The 20,317-nt window shown below is 45.1% G+C and overlaps 1 protein-coding gene across 2 annotated transcripts in view; it reads left to right on the forward strand.

Annotated features, from left to right (window-relative positions):
• ADGRG2 (adhesion G protein-coupled receptor G2) overlaps positions 1 to 20,317 on the forward strand; it is a 900,557-nt gene that overhangs the window by 309,593 nt on the left and 570,647 nt on the right. The window contains exon 4 of one of the 2 annotated variants that reach the window (XM_085622206.1): positions 949 to 1,560. The exons of the other annotated variant lie outside the window; for it this stretch is intronic. Coding sequence (XP_085478332.1) covers positions 949 to 1,560 — 612 coding nt within the window. The remainder of the gene's footprint in view (positions 1 to 948; positions 1,561 to 20,317) is intronic. 2 annotated transcript variants of the gene reach the window in all.

Here is a 20,317-nt window from a genome sequence, read left to right on the forward strand (position 1 = left end):
ATTTCACCCTCTGCAAATGCCTTTCTGCTGTCGTGCCAGCATTGGCACTCAATGCGTTCATTAAACTAGTTTAATCAATTGGCTGGCGTGATAAGCCAGAACATTTGATTAGCAATTTCAGGTTTAGTTTTTGCTGTTAACAATTGGCTCCTAAATGTATACTCTATACCCTTCTCCCAACATTCTGTCTCTTCTAAGAACATTTTCTCTGCTAAGTCTGATCTTTTATTTTGTGTTATTCTAGAACAAGTAACCCGATTGTGAGGCACTACGAATGACAGAGGTGAAATACCACATACACTTCCGTTGGTGGGCACTAGGATATGAGGTCTGGCCAATGTCTAGATGGCAGGATTGCACTGGGGCCAGAAAAGGGTGTCCCAACTCTTGCACTGATTGCCAAGTGCAAAATCGTTTGCTTTTTTTTTTTCTTAAAAAAAAAAAAAAATTATGTAGAGTCAGTCATGATCACAGTGATTATGTCACAGGCTTATAACCAGTATGCAGTAACCAAAAGCAGAACAATGCCAAAGGGAATCGATAGAATACATAGAAACATATAAAGAGCTGCATAGTCAAAAATGGGCAGAAATATGTATAAACACAAAATCAGCATTAGCATAAACTGATTAGTGGATACAATATAATTTTGCACTTGCTGACCAGTCCAAATGCAAGTGTAGATGTCGGCCACAATTACACCAGAACTTTAGCAATCTATGTCACACGGCCTCAGTTTTTGGCGCGTTACATGGTGTGAAATCATTTTATGTTACAAGGATCTTCAAGTGGTTCACCTAAACTTAAACCTGACATCAGCGCTTCGCTCTGAGTTTATTTTTCCAAGATATATCCATTTTGCACAATCAGTTTAAAGAAAGTTCAGACTTGCAATTTAGAAACGAGTTTCACAAAAAAACAAATGATGACCTTTGCTTTCTTTTTTAGCTTGGGCCGGCTTCCTTGGTGAATACAAAGCAGTCCTCGAGAGCCCATGCAATGAAACGGTGACGTTGAAGAAGTCTTTGCCTTCACTTCCGGATTTCTTAGTCTGCGTGTACCTGAATTTGCCATCTGTGGTGAATCCGTGGACAGTCTTCACCTATAGAATACCACCCTCTTACTCTTACCCTGAAGAAGGCTACGAGTTAGGGCTGGCTGGAGACAGCGGTAGTTTGATTTTATGGATCTTTGGCAACCAAATTGTTATTCCTGAGACGCTTAATCCAGATACCTGGTATCACACCTGCATACAATGGGAACACTCAACCTTAAATATGACCTTCTTCATGAACAGCGTTCCAGTGCTTTGGAAACAGTTGAAAAGGCGCTCCTCATTGTTTGGTGGTGGAAATTTGTCCCTGGGTTGTTCCCAGGTGGCGGGCATGAACACATCGGGTTCCGTCGGATTCATTGGATCGCTCTACATGTTTCGAATGTGGGACAAAGCTCAAACAAATGTTTCTCTGGACTGCTCAGAAGGGAACATGATAAACTGGGCCACAGAGGACTGGATTTATGGAGAGTCCCCATTTCAGATTGACACGTCATTACACTGTGGTGGGTACCAACATTTAATCTTGCTTTGATATCCGTAACGCAATTTTTGATAACAATGTAGAAATTTCTAAATTGGAAGAGTGTGTTCTCCTTTGATTTTAATTGGAAATTTGCGTAGTTGGCACTCGGAACTGTAAATATGTCTTTTGTGAACACTGTTAACATCAGAATCTGATGTTGAGTTAATGTTTTACACTGTTGTCGGTATACTCCACCAGATTCTGAGCAAGAGGTGACTGGAAAACGTTTCTTGAGAGTGGGCCAAAGCCACATAAAGCACAGTCACAACCCCAGTCTCCCTAGTAAAGCATGGTGGGAAAATCCTAATTTTATTTAAGATATACATGTGTGTATATGGCGTTCAATGTCTTTACTGGATCTGCCAGAAACAAAGAACAAGGGTTGATTTCAGAGAAGAAGAAACAAAGCAAGCATTCACCACTGAAAGCTCAATAGCAAATGCTCATTTGTTCATCAACCAATCAGGCTAGACTGGTCTTAAAGTTAACTCTAAAAAACAGTGAAGTACGTACAGGGAATGTTCATGTATCGATTGGTTCATTTTATATCCTTATTCAAATCCCAGAAGTTTATTCTTCAAATACAAAGATTTCATTTTCCCTTATCTACTTCTACTCGAAATCCTTTTTGTCAAATGTATCTCGCAATAATGACGTTTCACTTCCTCAGGACAAAGCTATTGCTGTTCCAGCCATGAATATAATCCTTAGATTTTCTGGCTTTATGTTCTGTGCAAATCTCTAAACGCATGGCCCATCTGAAGGGACCATCAGCTAAGTAACGTTATCCTCTTTCGCAGTTGTGCTTGAAAGAATTATTTATGCGTGATACATTTTCTACCCCTTCAGCCACCGACACCTCCCTATCGTGTGTCCCACTTTTTCATTTAAAAAACACATTTATTGGTTTAAAAAATTGATGATAGGATTACAAAATCGTGACCAGATCACTTGAAATTTACATTGACTCATAGAGAATAACAAATACGATTCCTGCCCCTTTTTCTGACCCACAGCAAATTATGAAGTGCACCTTGTGAAGACTAGAAACCTATTCAAAAGAATGTAAAGTGCTGTTCATCTTTTATATCATTTGTCCTAATCTTAAGGGAAGTATTGTGCGTGTAGGCCTAGGGGGAAAAGAAGGGAAAAGATGGGGAATCAACTATTTGGGAGGGCCCTGTAGTATTCTAAACATGGGTTGCAAATCCTGTTGAAAACCAACATTTTATTTGTAAATAGCACGTTCTTGTGCTTCATGTCACATGAGTTCAGATATTTATTCCCCTCCGAGGGCATTTATGGTGATTGGCTGTCCTGGCACATTCACATTTTGGATGGAGACAGGGCTGTCCATCCATCTTCTTCAGCGGGCTTGGATGCTCGAAGTCTGTGATGGAATGCGGAATGCTTGGTTTTGACGATGGCATGAATGAACAGTTGCTGTTGACATGTAGTGTATGGAAAATCTTCTGCCAGTATCCAGAGACCCCGGTACAGGACCACAAGATATGCTTAAATTCACAACTCATTTAGGTGCATCTCCATCAGGGGTCAGTGAGGTATATCCCCGCTCGGTGTAGCTTGGCGGGGACCAGCACCAGCTGTGCATGGTTTTGAGTGCGTTTACTTTAAGGCGTTCCTTGCTCAGTTCACTGTAACAGGTATTTATTCACGTTGATCAATCCCCTTCTGAGTATTCAGTGTCTAAGAGTATCTGACATCTGAGTACTTTTCTATTGGGAAATAGATTCGGAGTATAGCACAGTTTTAGAGCCTGATATAGTCCTACTACTACTCCTCTCTCCTGTTCCAACCTATCCAGGTAAGCACTGATCAGCGAGGCTGATAGAGGGAGCATACCGGTCCTATGCTGCGCAACCAGTTGGTGCTGCCGTTGTCTATATTTCGTGTATTGAGTCTGTGGTGGTAGACAAAACTCATTTTGGAGGAAATCAAAGGACTTGGAAGTCTCTCATCTATTAGGTTGTCTATCAAATTAATACCTTTGCACAGGTGACTTGTTCGAGGAGTTGCATGTCAATTGGTTTGGTGGGGGTAGGGTGGGGTCAGGACAGATGTGTGATGCTTGCAATAGAGTTAAAAAACACTGGCTCAGAGTCCCATGTTTTGTGTCTCAAGTTTTACCCACGTTGGGGAAGTCTATGCATGTCTCATAAAAATACACAAGTTGGGATAGGTGGTATTGGAAAATATCAGGCAGCCTCATGCTTCTTGATCTCATGTCTGTCTGTGGTTTTGAGGGCTTAAACCTGGGAATTCTGCCTGCCCATATGAAACTTTTTATATGGCACTAAACTCCTTTTAAGAGCTTTGATGGCATATCTTGGCATACCTAAGAGGTAGTTTAAGCATGGTCCCACTACCATCTTGGTCACCAGTACGTATCCCCAAATAGACAGATGCAGTGATGACCATCTTGCGAAGTCTTTGTCCATATTACTCAGCAGCATGTATGTTGTCTTTGACCATGTTTGTTTTGACCTTATTAAATAATAAGCTCAAGATGCTTTACATTAGATGTAAATCACCTAAAACCGTCTCCCAATTGCACATTCATACCTTGCAGGTCATCCTGCTGGTGACTGTGCAAAATGAATCAGTTCCAAGGCTGCTTCCTCACACTCATGCTAGTTTGTGACCTCACTATCAATAGCAGTAATGATGGGGAACTGGAGATACACTTCAGAGAGTAAAGACAGTCGAATGTGACTTCCTGACTTTGACACTGCGTGCCAGACTCATGAATTTAAGTTGAACCATCCAATATCAGTGCAATGCACCTGGGGAAAACCGTTTTGGCTCACTATACCTTACATTTGGCATCTCCAGAACCATAGCGAGTAGAAGCACCTCACAATGGGGGGTCTCAGGCATATGAATCACAGGATTATTTCTATTTCCACCCACCTCCAATCTGCAGCATCAGTGTCTGTGTTTGTTGGATACGATAAAACCAGGTCCCATGTTCCCTACTTAAACATACAGAGAGATTTTGTTTGTTAAGAATTTGTTTGCCATAATCCATAGGCTAAAATACATTCAACAGCGATTTCAGAGCACCGAGCCGAACGCAGATTTCTTTCATTTATGTTGCCCTCCCTAATTAAAAAGAAGCTTGAACAGAGCAAATCCAGACTAGAGCAGCATAACATTGGATCTGAAAACATATCTCCATTGAATTTCAGCAGTTAAAACGATTAAAAAATGTTTTTAAGGGGGAGGAGCCAAGATGGCGACCGGAGCAGACGCTTGAGCGCCCGGCTCCGTCGGTCCGTGGCCTCGGACTACTATCCTGATGCTCATCCTTGCCGATTCTCGAGGTGCACCGTGTGCGAAGACGCGCTGACCGCGCTGCTGCTTTCCCGGAGTCTCAACCCGCCCGGATGCCCGAGTTCTGGGTGCTTTTGTCCTCGGCACTGAAACCCTGCGCCCTTACGGCCTTTGCCGGCCTCCTGGAAGCTCCGCAGTTACCGGACCAGCTAGCGCTAACCTGAGCCCCGCGGTCCCGATCTCGCCTTGCACCATGGATCGTTGCCGGATGAGCTCGGGGAGAGACGGCCGGACACCTTCTGCACCCTGTGCCTGACGGGCTGGAGCTGTGGGGTGGGCCCCGGTGCGGTGAGTCTCCTGCCCCGCTCTGAGGACCGAGCTGCGGGGGGCTGCTGCCCCCTTTGCCTATTGCCTAGCCAGCGGCGAGGGGGACCGGCGAGAAGATAAGCGACTGTCGGCCTTTCCTGTTGCGGCGTAGACCTGAGGGGAATTGACCCCTTGCCACGACCCCCCCCCCCTGGCCATTGCACCGTATAGCGGCAAAACATGGCGTTGAGTGCCTGCTCGCGGCTGGGGGGTGATACTCCGGTCTCGCCCGCTGCCCACTTCGCCCTCCCTCTTCCGGACACCAGCTCCACAGTGCCGTCCCGGATTGCTGCCGATGTTGGGGCCCGGCTTCCGCTGACATGCGGCTCCGTTCTGGCTGTCCTGCGGGACTTTCAACTACAGATGTGCGCTGGCCTGCAGGCGCTGAGTGAGAGGTTTGACCCCATACTGTCGGCTGCGGGCCGTGAGCGCACTGTTTGTCATCCACAGGGCGTGGGTCTCCCGGTGCTCTTGTCCTCTTGCGGGGACGCAGCGGCGGTGTATGATTGTGCTACACTGGTGCCTTCATCTAGCGCTCCCGGCGCCCAGGGTCCACCGCTCTCCACCTCAACTGCGGATACTTTGTCTTCCTGGTCATGGCTGCCTGCTTCATTGTTCCCTGCCTCACCGCGTCCGCGAGGCTATCCTGCTGAGCGATACCTAACGGCTTCGAGGGACCGTCCGCGGTGGCCCACTGCTGCCTTTTTCTGGAACTCCTGTACCTTACTTGCCAGGTTTGGATTTTATGTGGTGCAACGAGGGACCCCAATCGGTGGTCGGCGGCCATTTCGTGATCCTACTTCACCATCCTCTCACAAGCGGCCATCTTGTCTTTGTCTGCTCGGGACACGGGGCCTTCACGCAGGAGCTGGTTTAATCCCAAGCCCGCGATCGGGCCAGGGCTAGACTGACTTCTATCGCTATGGTTTATGGACGGGCTGGCCTGGGACTGGGACTGTATGTATGTTTTGCGCGCACTCGTCGCGACTTGTATCCCTTGCTTAAACTGTGGTGCCATGGTATCTTTGCATGCCGTTTGTTGGCGTAGAGGGCTTCCAGTGTGTGGGGGCCATAACTGGCTGATGGTTCGGGGCGCTCTGGTGTCCAGTGGGCTCCTCCCCACCTTCTTTTCTGCTTTCTTCCCTTCTTTACTCTGTTCCTACTTTCTCTCTTCTCTATATTTCGGGTTCATTGGGCGACAGGCACTATGCTGGGGGGGGGGGTAGGCCGTAGCCTCCGCATTGGTGTAGGGTGGGGGGGTAATACTCTGTTCTCAATTAGTTCTATGGGCCTTTCTTCTTTTATGTCTCTGTGCTCTACTTTCTTCGATTCGGGGTCCGGGTGTGGGGTGGATCGAGTGGGGGCGGCTCTGGAGGGGCGCGTACTTGCTCATGTGACTATCCTGATATATCTCTGCACCGCCTCACTGATTGAGATTTTACTCCCATTGTTGTTCTTACTGATGTTGCTGCTCGCCCGTGTGGTGAAGCTATCTTGCGGACTCGAATCTACTTTGCTCTTATCCTTCATTGACTTTTTTCTCTGATAAAATTATTAAAAAACTTAAAATTAACCTTCACCTCTCCTTCCCCGGGTTTCAAAGATATCTCCAGTATGTAATTCATAACCTGTTGTTAATCCTGACCGTTGATGCACGGGGGCTGTAATGTGGGTATCAGTGCTTTACTGTATCGTGGCCGGCCTGACGGTTGTAGGCCCGTATTTGTTCTTTTAAGATGCACGAATAAAGGTTTTAAAAAAAAAAAAAAAAAAAATGTTTTTAAAGGGGAAAAAGTGCTTATCAATACAGAAGATTAAATCAACCTCTGTTGTCGTTAGGCGATATGTGCAAATTCGCAAGATTGACTTCAACAAAGCCAGTCCAGATTAGTGCAGTGTAAACATTCAATTTGAAAATATCCCACCCATTAGACACAAAAACTAAAAACTATTAAACAAATGTGACAGGGAAAGAGTACTTATCAGAACAGAAGGTTCGGAGGTCTTCTCTTGTTTTCAGGCCAATCGGCAGTGGCTAACCAGTTTGTGCAAATTTGCTTGCAATTCATCCAGTGGTCCTATTCACTCGATTTTCTCCTTGAGTTCATAACTGGGTAAGACAACAGTATCGCTTTACTAGCCAGTTTCGATGAAGGGGCTTTCCCAATTCTCAGAGCTTCTTAAACAAGCATTTGCAATGCAATAGGTCTCGCATTTGCAAGAGTTTAAGCTATTCACACAGTAAATGACAATGTCTTTTATTTATGTGTTTTGAAAAGCAACACATAAATAAAAGGCATAGTTAAGAAATAGGAAGGTGAATGTAGCAGAGCTCGACTCAAGTGTAGATGCGGGTAGACGTATTCTACCCACTACTTTCAGAGGGTAGACGCCGTCTACCCTGCTACAAAGCTGGCCACTTTCAGAGTGCCTCGTTCCTTTCCTACTTCTACTGAAATTCACAGAAATATGCTGAACTCGTCCCAGTGTAATTTTCTGGCATTGGGACACTTTCAGCAGCACCTGCACGTTGTCTGCTTTTTACAGGGAGCAGCAAAGTGCATGTAGGGAAGGGGCTTATCTGATTCGAGCTTCACCCATAAAAAAAAGTCAGAGATAAGGGGTCATTTGGCCTCTTTTTGTTGGAGTATCCAGGCTGGGATCTCTCGGGAGCCTCACGCTTAGATGCAATAGAGGGGAAACAAAGACCCACATCTTAGCACTTCACAGGTCCTTAAGATAGAAATGATTTTGATTTTGTTCAGTCCTTATATATAAGACATGCATGCACTGTAAGAATGTCAGATGTGTTGGTCGCCCAAGTATTTACACAAAAACTATTTAAGAACTACTATTTTTTATTTATTTTTTTATAGCGCTTTCGCACTAGTTATCCGAATGAAGGTGTCAGAGCGCTTATATCATACATACGGATTCCACACTGGCAATAAATCATATGTGTGTACATCAATATAAAGGATGTGTTGCATAAGACAGTGAGGGTTACAAGGTGTTGAGCCACATGTAATTCATACCTCCCTGTGCTATATTAGAAGGATTACAATGTATGAACTGCAAGTAACAAAAATATCTCTTTGTTAAAACCATTTACCCACTTACTCATTTACATAAAATAAAAATCTGTCATCTGCTTGTTACATTATGTGCTTTGCAGGAGACACATTAACCCTCTATGCTACTTTGATTCAAAACTAGGACTAGGCAAAACATCTCTCCAGCAAATACTCTATCCTCCAAAGTTATCTTACCATTATTATTATTACTTGAGATTTAGCTGGCACACAAAAGATCTCTGCAGCAGGTGCCTCAACCCCATAAGATATTTTAAATTCCGACATTGCAACCAATTAAAATAAATGTATAAGTTGAGGCCCAGATTTTGCGTTGGGGTTGTGTCAATATTTTGGCGCAACCCCAATGCAAAATCTAATTTGTTAAATATTGTAATTCACTCAAAGGTACTCATGATAGACCTGATTTTAAACATATGCAACATCTTACGATCTGATGTTACTTCCTGTGAGGTCATGAGTTGTGATGTCACATGCCGTGATGTCACTTCCTGTGATGTCACACCCATTCTGCCTAACTTTGTAAGTTACCCCCACTTCCTTTTTTGGGACTTGAACCCTGGAATTGAGGCATGTGAAGAGAGGACATACCAATTAGAGGTAATCAGTGAGCTAAGGAGAGTGAATGCGTGCATACATGCGCCAGTAAGGCTGCTATACTAGCCCTTCCCAATGGGAAGGCGCCGGGGCCAGATGGCCCCATGGTTGAATTTTATAAAACATATGCTGATCTGCTTGCTCCATATCTGCTAGAGGTGTATGCTGAGGCACACGAGTCGGGGAAACTACCGCCATTGCTGCAGCAGGCACTGATTATAACACTGCTCAAGAAAGACAAGCCCCCAGATAAATGTGACTCTTATCGTCCCCGGTCACTGATTAATATAGATGCCAAGATCCTTGCCAAGATTTTAGCGGTTAAATTACAACCCCTGATGCCGTGCTTGGTGCTGCGTGACCAGTCGGGCTTTATACCTAAAAGAACCCCATCCCACAATCTTCGGACCATATTTTCCATATTTCATATTTTAGAGCCAAGCATGCCGGTCGCGGCAGTAATGCTGGACACGGCTAAGGCGTTCGATTCGGTCGAGTGGAAATATATGTTTTTTATTCTTCTGCGCATGGGATTCCCGCCTCTATTTATACAGTGGATAAGGGTACTGTATGCGGATCCATCGGCCAGGGTTCGTGTTGGCGGTTTGACGTCCAACCCATTTGATATAAAGAGGGGTACTCGTCAGGGCTGCCCTTTGTCTCGGCTGCTTTTTGCGAATATTTTGGAGCCACTAGCGTGCGTTATTAGGCAGAGACATAGGGAAACGGCACTAAACTTTAACTATCGCCCAGTTGCCATCTCGCTATATGCGGATGATATGGTGCTTTTTGTGCGTGAACCCTCCAGGTACCTGGCACAGCTGCTGAGGGAGTATGTAAGGTTTGGTCGTTTATCAGGCCTATTCGTCAATTGGGATAAATCCATTGTTATTCCACTGACGGAGTCCACAGTACAGTCGGACATGGATTTCCCGCTGGTATGGTCTGTGGACCCAATTTAATATCTCGGAGTCTGGTTCCACCAAAACCCGGATAAGGTGATATGTGAGAACTATGGGAGAGCATACACCAAACTGGAGCAGCAGGTGGATGTGTGGGTGACCTTGCCACTTTCCTTGGCGGATCATATTGCGCTAATTAAGATGGTGGTCCTGCCGCTATTTTTGTACTTGTTTACTAACATCCCAATTGTACTGCCAGAGGGGTTCTTTAGCACTCTCTGAGGGACCCTGCTCCGGCTGGTCTGGGGAGGCAAACATGCCCGAGTAAAGTGGTCGGTTCTCACAAGTGATTATGATAAAGGAGTTTTTGGGGTACCGGACTTCTATGTTTATTATTTGTGTGCGCAAGCCCAATATGCGTTTTATTGGATGAGACCGCATGCGTTTACCCTACATGGCGCAGTAGAGGAGGGGATGTATACCCAGTGCCATTACACAGCATGATCACATACCGGGCATGTGGAGCCCCGAGAACAGAGATAAATGCAGTGGACATGACAATAGCTGCCTGGCAGGAGATAGGGTGTCTGGCACGCAAGCTGCCGTTGTACGCACCAGCCATGTGTATAGAACATCATGCTGCGCTGTCGGTGACCCATGAAGCGCCATTGATGCGGTTGCTTAAAGAGGCAGGCTTTCAACTGATGCAGGATATCTACCCAGAAGGGTCTTTACTCAAACCGGACGCCCTGCAATATACCAGTAACCCAACGATGTTGTTTAGATTCGCTATGCACAGGCTAAGTCATGAGGTCGGGGCTCACTACGACACCTACCCTCTGGAACCTCCCACATTGCTGTCCCTACAGTTCGTGCTTACTACACCCACTAATAAAAAACTGATATCCAGACTGTATAGGTTGATCAAGGAAGAATGCATAAGTCAGCCGGACAGAAGTTGGGAGAGATGGAATGCCTGATTACCTGATCCGATATCAGAGAAAGATTGGAAGTATGTGTGCGAATTAACGGGTACACTTATCATGAACGGAAATTTGCTTATTATACATTTAAAATATATACACCAGGTGTATTATACCCCTGCATGATTGCATAGATTCGGACTGCGTGAGTCTGGCTGCTGTGCACGATGCAGACAGGGGTACGCTGAATTTCTGCATCTTGCTTGGGGATGTAGGAGAGTGGCTGAATTCTGGGAGTTTGTGGTGAGAGACTTAAAGACCATGGTAGATGTAGAGCTACAGTGCACTCCGCTTGTTTGTCTGCTGTGTTGTGTGCCCCACGTCAAGGGAGTGAGTGGCAGTTTTGTACAACTGGCACTGCTCATGGCTACACGGAGAGTGGCAATTACATGGGGTGGGAGGCGTACACCGAAAGTGGAACACTGGATAAAGGACTTGGTCTAATGCAAAGATAACATGGAAACATAGGCGGAAGAATTACCTACAATCTCGAGACCAAAAGACATTTGGGAGCCCCTGAGACTCTTTCTTCTGAAAAGGGCAGCTAAAGCTGAGCAGAGTGATGCAAACTAGGTGTCGCAGGGGGGAGTAGTGTGCGGCCTGGATGTGGGATCTGAGTGAATGGATGGGAGATGCTCTATTATTCCAATACGACTTTTTTTGAATTAACGCTTAGGAAGAATGTGTTTTTTTTTTTGTCTTGATTTTATAATTTGGTGTCTTTGTGCTTTTTGTTGGATTTGTGGGGAAATTTATGTTTATGATTATTCATGTATAGTGTCAATATGCTACATGATTATTTTTATGTTGTTGTGGTTGTATTGTGATGTCCCTTTTTTGAAAATAAAAATGTAATATATATATATTTTTTTTTAAATAAATGCACCAGTAAAGGGGATGCAGTTGTGTGTTGTTTGAGGAGGAAAGTAAAATGGGTGTGCATGAGGAGGGTGTGACATGTTAAGGGGGGGCAGAAAATGGTGTATAGACGGAGAGGCTATGGCATCATTGAGCACTACGGTAGGAACATGAATGGGTCATAGGCCAGAGAATAATGGTGCATGTGAGGACAGACTGAAGAGTGCACGTGTGTGTAACAAGCCAATGACAAATATGGCCGGAGAGTGGCCGGGACTTCAAGCCCATACTCTAATACAGCATGCCTCGCAGAGCAGTGCATGCGCTGCCCAGGCTTGACCTAAAAACTGATCATGTCAGAAAGTGGGTGAGAGAGGACTGAGGCAGAATGCTGATGAGTGTGGAGGTCAAGGAAGAAGAGTAGGGAGAGGCTGCAGCGAGGCTCCGGATGGATGGGAGAGAGCTAGACATGCTAAATGAGGGCAGGATTGAGGCAGGAGACAAGGTACGATAGGGGAGCAGGGATTTAAAAACAGACGCAGGAGTAGCTGGGGCTAGCCGCAAGCAGAATGAAAGAGGAGTGAAGGCACAAACAGAAAAAATAAGTGTTCCAAGGCAGAAGGTGGAAGAGGAAGGAGAGTGGGACCCATGGTTTATTGGAGAGGTACTTAATCACAAGATGGTTCAGAAAGGCGAGTGGAAACCAAAATACACGAGAATGGGGGACAAGGCACGCTTCAGAAGAGAGAGGGGACCATTACATGAGTTGAATCAGTACAGGAAAGTGGCAAATGGGGGATGAGAAAGGCATTAGGTGGATGAGAAAAGTGATCGACTGAACCACTGGAATAACGGAGGGGAGATCTAGCTAAATCTAGGTAATTGTGTGGAGCGAGGTGTGCACTGAATGTAGAGCAATTAGGATGCATAACGCTCCTCCTTCCAGTGATTAAAAAAAAAACACCCTAATATCAGAGTTCTTACTAGGAGAGGCCATCTCCTCTGCACTCTATATGCCACTTAATTTAGTGACGTCAAAACCTGCTTTGTTTTTTTGTACCATCTGTAAGCTGTCTTTTTCCCTAACCTCAAACCCAATTTTAAAATCCTTGTATCAAAAATGTAAGTAGGTCTCTTGTAAAACTGTATAATGTATCTTGTGTGTGTATTTAAATGTTTACTGAGAACCTATACCTTGTAACCTGTCTGTATGTTGTATTTATTTTTTCTATTTAATGTTCACAAAACAACTTTTTTGTATAAAACCACAAGCATAATCGGTTTGTGTCCCTCACTATATATGGTATACTACGTACTATCACCTTCCTATTGTAATGCTTTTTGTTAGAAATTAGCAAAAAGAACAGATAATAGGAGGAATACTTTTTGTTAGAAATGACATGCAGCTCCTGTTAAATAAAAAAATAAAATAGAGGAAAGAGGGCACCACGATTGAAAAAAGCTAAGAGCGAACTAGTTTACAAAACATACATTAGAGGGGAGCAATAAGCAAACATCATGTATGCTTAATGCAATGTGGATGAGGGCGGGAACCAAGGCACCACAAGTTGGGTTAAAAAAGTTAATAACACATGAATGAAAGAAGGGAGTGAAGCAGGAAATGGCTGAGGTGGGAGTGAGAAATGTGATAGGTGAGTGGGTACCAAGACATAGAGTGGTGATAACGTAGATTAAGATGTAACGCAGATGACAATGGAATGAGATACTAACTAGATAGATAACAGAGGGGAACTTGGCAGAGGAAGGAGAGAAGTTGAAGGCACAATCCTAAATAGAGAGATGAGTGAAGTGCATGAAAAATATGAGGGGAACAGGGTGCAGAATTGATGAGAAGGTTGTGATGCAGTAGTTTAGTTAAGAAAGGGAAAGCGGTATGCTATATGGATGGGCGAAGGAACGTGCCAGACACTGGGTGTGAGGGAACTCTGAGGCACATCCTTAAAGGGAGGGGAAACCAAGGAACACGACCTGGGAGAGAGGGAAACGAGTTACATGATGTTTGAAAGAAGAGCTATACACTAGCTCTATCAGAAGAGGGAGACAGGTGTGGTAGAAGAGCGAGCCCCAAAATAAATGAGCGAGTGGAGCTAGACATGTATGAGACAGCAGGGGAGAGGAATGAGGCGAAAGCTGATAAGCTGTTAAATTGATTGTACCAATTCACTATGTGGATGAAAAGGAGAAGGGAACAGTTGGGATGAGAGAGAAGGCCAAGGTACAAGATGGGGAGAGTGTAGTGCACGGTGTAATAAAGATGAGGGATGGTACCGATGGACAAGCTGGGTGAGAAAATAGAATGTGCTGAGGGTATCCTTTCTTTGCCCTCTTGTTTACCAAGTGCGGGGGGCAGCCTGTACTTAGAGGTAACCATGAAGGTGAAATAGGAATGCAACCACAGCTTTATGAATTAGCATATATATTCGGAGATCTTTGGGTGTAGCGAGAGGATGCTGTGGGCCCTGGTGCAAGGAAGGGAACTGGCTTATTTGACTGCTGTTGGGGCTAGTACAATGTAGCAATTATCAGGGTTCATGGGCCCCTCACTGTTCTGAGCCCCGGTGCCACTGCACCTGCTTCACCAACGAGAGCTACACCCCTGAGGTTTAGACTGTCACCATCATTCTCGTCAGCATTCGCAGATTTCATCACCATTCTCATTCTCAAGTACACATACCACTTCTTTCATTAGCCCTCCTACCCCTATGAAAAAGTGAGTTGATTATATTTTGTTTTTATTTGTTTACGAAAGGTAGTGTGCGAACTCTGTCATAAGGGTGAAATGGAAGAGTGCGGCCTATTATGAGTGATGCACGCAGCCCGTGGAACAGGTGCTACCCTCATTGCAGGCTACGGCGACCACAGGGTCACCCAACAATCCCTTGTGTTAACTTACGTGTGGGTGGCTGAGAGAGTCCCACTCGGGGCATTGCAAAGTGTTATGCAACGGAGGACCCCTTGTTCCCCTACAGCAGTGCAGCGTGCGCTACGGATGCCCCCAGCTGTGCAAAGTGTATAATGGTCGAAAGTTCCCTGCATTTTCCACTCTGTGACACGAAATACCACTTCCACGTAATAGTTTTCTAGGGTACACAAACTTACCTATTTTGCAGCAGTAGCAAGGGTACGGCAAAAGTCACTTCAAGTCTGGCACCTGCTTGATGCCAGCTGCGGTAGGAGCCTTTACTCCGCACAACTGTGGATCACGACATATTAAGGGACAGGCCTCTCGGAGAGGGGGGGATGGGCTGAAGCGAGGAAACGCACCGAGTGGCCATTACAAGTGTGAATGACCCATGGTTATAAAGCTCTTCCTGTTCATGCTACCGCGGTTGATGTCAGACTGAGAAGTGTTGTGACACCGCCACTGCGCCCCTTTTCCTTTACACTGTCCCTCTCCACGGACTTGTGCTGTCTCTGCCTCCCACAGTGCCAAAGAGCACGAATTTAGAATGCAGAGCATACATTAAGTGAGACTTACCAGGGCCCCGACGCCGCTTTGCTGCTTGTGCTATCTCTGCCTCCCACAGTCAATTGGAAAAACGGCACTGATTTGTCACGCATGTGTACGATGTAAGGCATCGCGCGCATGTGAAACAAAGAGTGCAAATTGAGCCACCTATCAGAAAACAAACAAGCACTGAGAATGCAAAAGGACTCGTATTTACACGAGCCCTGTTGCATTTTAAACGGAAGTGTGGGCATTAAAGAAGGCACGAATGGGAGGGGGTGGGGTGGTTGTGGTCAAAAAATTTACGGACTGTGGGAGGGAACGGGCAGAGGCAGGGGAACAAAACGGTTTTTACAAAGGTGCTGATAGCGTCGGAAGAATAATAATGACGACATAGCCCTCAGGAGGCGGGACTAAGAAGCTAAAAACCAATCAGAATGTTCAATTTATGATGGAAGCCAATGAAACTTATAGATGAAAAGGGGCGGAGCTTCCCCCAGCTATAGTGTATACTGCATGCCTCGCAAAGCGAGCAGCGCTTTGCGCTGCGACGCTATGCGAGACCTAAAAAGGCTTTGAACTTATTGCACAGGCGGTTAGTTTCTCTCAAGATCCGTGGTCTGTTTTAATAAACAATCAACAGAGAGGAGAAATTTAGCGAATCAGGCCATAGATTGTGGCGGAAACCCTTTCATACAGAACACTGCTGGTTATTGGCTGGTCCTGATGCCATCTAAATTGATAATATTTCGAAAATACTTTCTACGCCATGGAAATCCTTTGCGGTTAGAGCATTGTGTGCTGCTTTGGATTGTGACTTTGTTGATTTTTGTTTAAATTTCTTTATTGATTTTAAGATAGACATATCACACATAAAAATGGCATACATTCCATAAACCCTACATAGGCTACAAGTTCAGTTTTACACATCTCGCAAATTCATTAAATCCATTTTAAGACAAACCAAGCATTTGCAATGCAATAGGTCTGGCATTACTGAATGTTTGAGCTAGTGGTGTTGCATTATTATTAGCAATGCCAATAGCTCAAACTTTTATAATGCGAGACCTATTACATTGCAAATGCTTGTTTAACATGTGAGTCACCCCTAAGATAGGCCCAAGGTACCCCTGTGCGCAGGGCGCAGTGTTTGTAAAAGGTAGGACATGCCCTGATGTGTGTGGCATGTCCTGATAGTGAAATACTGCCAATTTCGTGTTTCACTATTGAAAGGCTATCTGTCCTAAAGGATAGAATGGGCGTTCATTTATAATATCTTATAAATATAACTTCCCATTGGGGAACGCAGAGTACAAAGATGCATCTTTTAGCAAAGATTAATATTATATTGTGTATTTTGAAAATACCACTTTTTGAAAGTGGGTATTTTCTTGTTTAGCCATCCTGTGTGCCTCTGCTGGTTTGTGGATTGACTTTCTGGCTTTTGAATGACAGGGGCTTGGGTTGTGCATTCTCTCAGACGGCGAGGGCTGGGCTGAATAGACCTGGGCTGCATGTAGAGTAGGGGGAAGAGAGTTATTTCTCTCCTGAATGGGCCTGTTCTGCCTGGAACAATGCTGCCTCCACTTCCTGCCGGGCAGCTGCACCAGAGAGGATAGAACTGGATTTGGTTGGGCAAAGAGCTTCTCTGCTACCAAAGAACAAAGGAATTTGTGCTATAAAAAGTGGGGCCCAGACCCCAAACTTTTAGATTACTGTAGAACTACGGAACCTGTCAAGAAGTAGAGCCGGGAAAGCCGAAGGAGAAATACTGCCCCTGTGCTGTGTGCTGTTGGGGTTGGCCTGCAGTGGTTGCTTCTGTCTTGGGCAGGGAAAGACTGGACTGTACTTTCATCATCCTGCTGTTAGAGTATTCTCCAAGGGCTTGAAATAAAGTGTGCATCCTGTTGAAAGCCTCAGGGATAGAAAAGACTTCATAGATTACTTCTGGGATTCAAGAGGAACCTTTGCGAAGGAGAAGAGCTAGGGAAACTGAGGAGAAGTACTGCCCCTTTGCTGTCTGGGGTTGGCCTGCAGTGGCTGTTTCTGCCAAGGAAAAGACAAGGACTTTGATATGTACTGTGTCCCCTGCTTGAGGAAGATCTCCAAGGGCTTGAAGTAGAGGTTGCCTCCTGTTCTGAAGTCTCAGGTACACAAAGACTTCACCCCCAGCTCCCCTGATCTCCCTTGCCGAGAGTTCTGACCTGCCAAGAGGTGCCTGTTGATGTTCTGGGCCTCTGGAGGTTGTTCCTGTTGTGGGGAGCTGGAAAAGTAACACAACCAAGCGAAGTGTGATGCATCTGCACCTGTTGCCGATGCATCGCCGAAGAAACGGACACAGCACCCGCCTGCGGGTGTGAGAAATCGCTGCAAGCCGCATCGAGTGCACCGATCTATGAAGGCCAAGATCACCGCACTGATTACAACGCAGGCCTTGCTGTGTGGCTGCAAGAACCAACGCATCATGGGACCGTTGCTGATGAAATCAACACAGTGTCGTTGCTGCTGTCACAAAGAAAACCAATGCAGCCACGATCCTCCAGCATCGCACTGGTGTGCCAAGTCTGCATCAACACTGGTGCCACAGTAAGAAACCAACGCATCACCTCCTTGCACAGTAAGAAACCGACGCTTCACCTACCCTTCAGTAAGGAACCGACTCATGACCTCCCCTGCATGGCAGTAAGGATACGACACATCAACTCCTCTGGAGTAAGGAACCGACACATCACCTCCTCTGGAGTAAGGAACCAACGTATCACCTTCCCTGCGCGTAAGGAACCAACACATCTACTTCCCTGTGACTGTTTTTGTTTAGGATTTTGATGCATCCAAGGTGCATCAAAATATTGCTATGGAAGAACTTTTTCTACCTTTTAAGAGTCATATTTTTATTACTGTATTGTGGATTTTTGTCATTTTGGTCTTGTTTGGTTTAGATAAAGATTACTTATATTTCTAAACTGGTGTGGTGTCCATTTGTTAGATGTTTTCACTGTATTATTGTATGTGTGCACAAATGCTTTACACACTGCCTCTGAGATAAGCCTGTCTGCTCGTGCCAAGTTACCAAGGGGGTGAGTAGGGGTTAATTTAGAAGTGTATCCCCCTTACCCTGACTAAGAAGAAGTGTCCCTATTTGAACAAAGGTACAAACCATTACCAACTAGAGACCCCCATTTCTAACATCCAGCAACCCCGGAAGGTTCTTAAACTATGTAAAGCAACACCAGAGGAGATCAGCAGAATCAGGATTTACATTGTAACAACCCAAATCATGAATTTCAGTATTTCTTGGGTGAATAGGTAGCAATACAACCATTACTGAGTGTGTACAGGTTCCATTCTCAAAATATTACCCATGATAAATACAACTGGCATCTACTCTAAAACAATGTGATTTTAACAATCACAGCAGCTGCTTTTATAAGCAGTTATATCATTAAGATTCAGAGACTTTCAGCCAATTATCATCGATAGTTACGCTTTGTCCTACTGTATAACAATGCTGGTTAGTGGGCCCCCCTTATAAGTGGCATTCAAGACCCATATATCACTCCTTTATTTTATTTTAAAAATTGAAGCAAATGATACAAAACAAATCCCAAGACTTCGTATTCAGGGGGTGGGCTATCTGTATCACGTGCTGGGTTTGAATCACCGAAAGCCCAAGCACTATGGATGTCCATTGGGGACAAGATGTCTTAATGCCCAGTTTGTCCAGCAGGCAGCTGGGCATTTATTTACCTTTAGAAGGGGCAGAGCTCTGGCATGCTAGCACTCAGCCAGTCAGTGTTGGTTTTACAGATCCCATCACCATGGAAAATGCGTGAAGACCAGCAATTGGAAGACTGGACTCTATGCCCAGGCTGGCTAAGAGAATCCTGAGCTCTTTCCCAAGAAAAGCATTAGTTCCTATTGAACGCGGTCATGGTGGGGCGGGGATGGTGTTGGTTCAGCTGTGGGCACTGTGCTCCTGTTGCCAGTGGAACTCCAGGGTGGGTGCAGAAACACCTCTCTGACCCTGCATTTCCCAGAGAGACATGGATCTAAACCTACTGGATACCATGAGACCGACCTGGATATGCTGCAATTGAGGAAGGAGGAAAACAAAACTCTGTGCAGTGTGAGGAGTGAAGAGAGCCTTTCATCCCCCGTGTCTTTCCCCATTTGGGTTGTGTGTCTGTGGAAGGTGGCAGTCTGCCCATATGGGTGAATGTGTGTTTGAAGGGTGTAAGCACACACACACACACTGTGGCATATGTGTGTAGGTGTGTTCACTGTGTGTGTTTGTGCCGCTTGCTAAATGTACAAATAAACAATTTCATAAAATTCTCACCAAATTTCGTAAATCTAAATGCATAAAAGAAATTCATTCAATTTCTCAAGAATTCATGAACAAACTGGCAAATCATTACACAGCCAAAGCAGAGACATCGGACTCCTATTTGAAACAAAAGACAACCACCAACACCAACCCATTTCTAGAAATATCCTCCAAGAGTAGGCTAACCCAGCCTCTGCATTCCTTCAAACAAATATCACAAAATAAATTTACGGATCTGATCAAAGTAAGCAAGCCTGCCGGCAGCCCTTCTTGCCTTTGTCCACCACAAATCGTGAAGAATATTCTTTTAACTACCTCTGCTGCCATACCAGTTAGAAGAATTATTGATAATTCCTTAGCTACAGGAATCTTTCCAAAAGACCTAGAAAGGGTATACATACACCCATTATTAAAGAAAGCTGACCTGGACCCATGTGACCCTGACAACTACAGACCAATTATAATGGGGTCTTTCCTGGGAAAAATGATAGAAAGAGCACCATTCACCCAGATGTCACAATTTATTGAAGACTCTTGCCATCTGCCATCTTTGCCATCTGAGGTGACGTTAAAAACACAGTAGAGTAGAACAGGGTTGCTACACTACTACTCTCCGACCTCTCGGGTGCCTTTGATACAGTTGACCATAATGCTAAAAATTAAAGGCTCTACAAAATCGGCATAGAGGGGACCGCGCTCGACTGGATCACATCCTACATTCAAAACAGAACAAATGACATCCATTCTCCCCCTTTTCATCCAAGCCATACTTCACAAAAACAGGGGTCCCTCAAGGCTCTATCATCTCACCCATGCTTTTCAACATCTACAGGAAGTCCCTACCAGCAG

This window comes from Triturus cristatus, chromosome 8 (assembly GCF_964204655.1).
Source record: "Triturus cristatus chromosome 8, aTriCri1.1, whole genome shotgun sequence".
In the NCBI taxonomy this organism is placed as follows: Eukaryota; Metazoa; Chordata; class Amphibia; order Caudata; family Salamandridae; genus Triturus; species Triturus cristatus.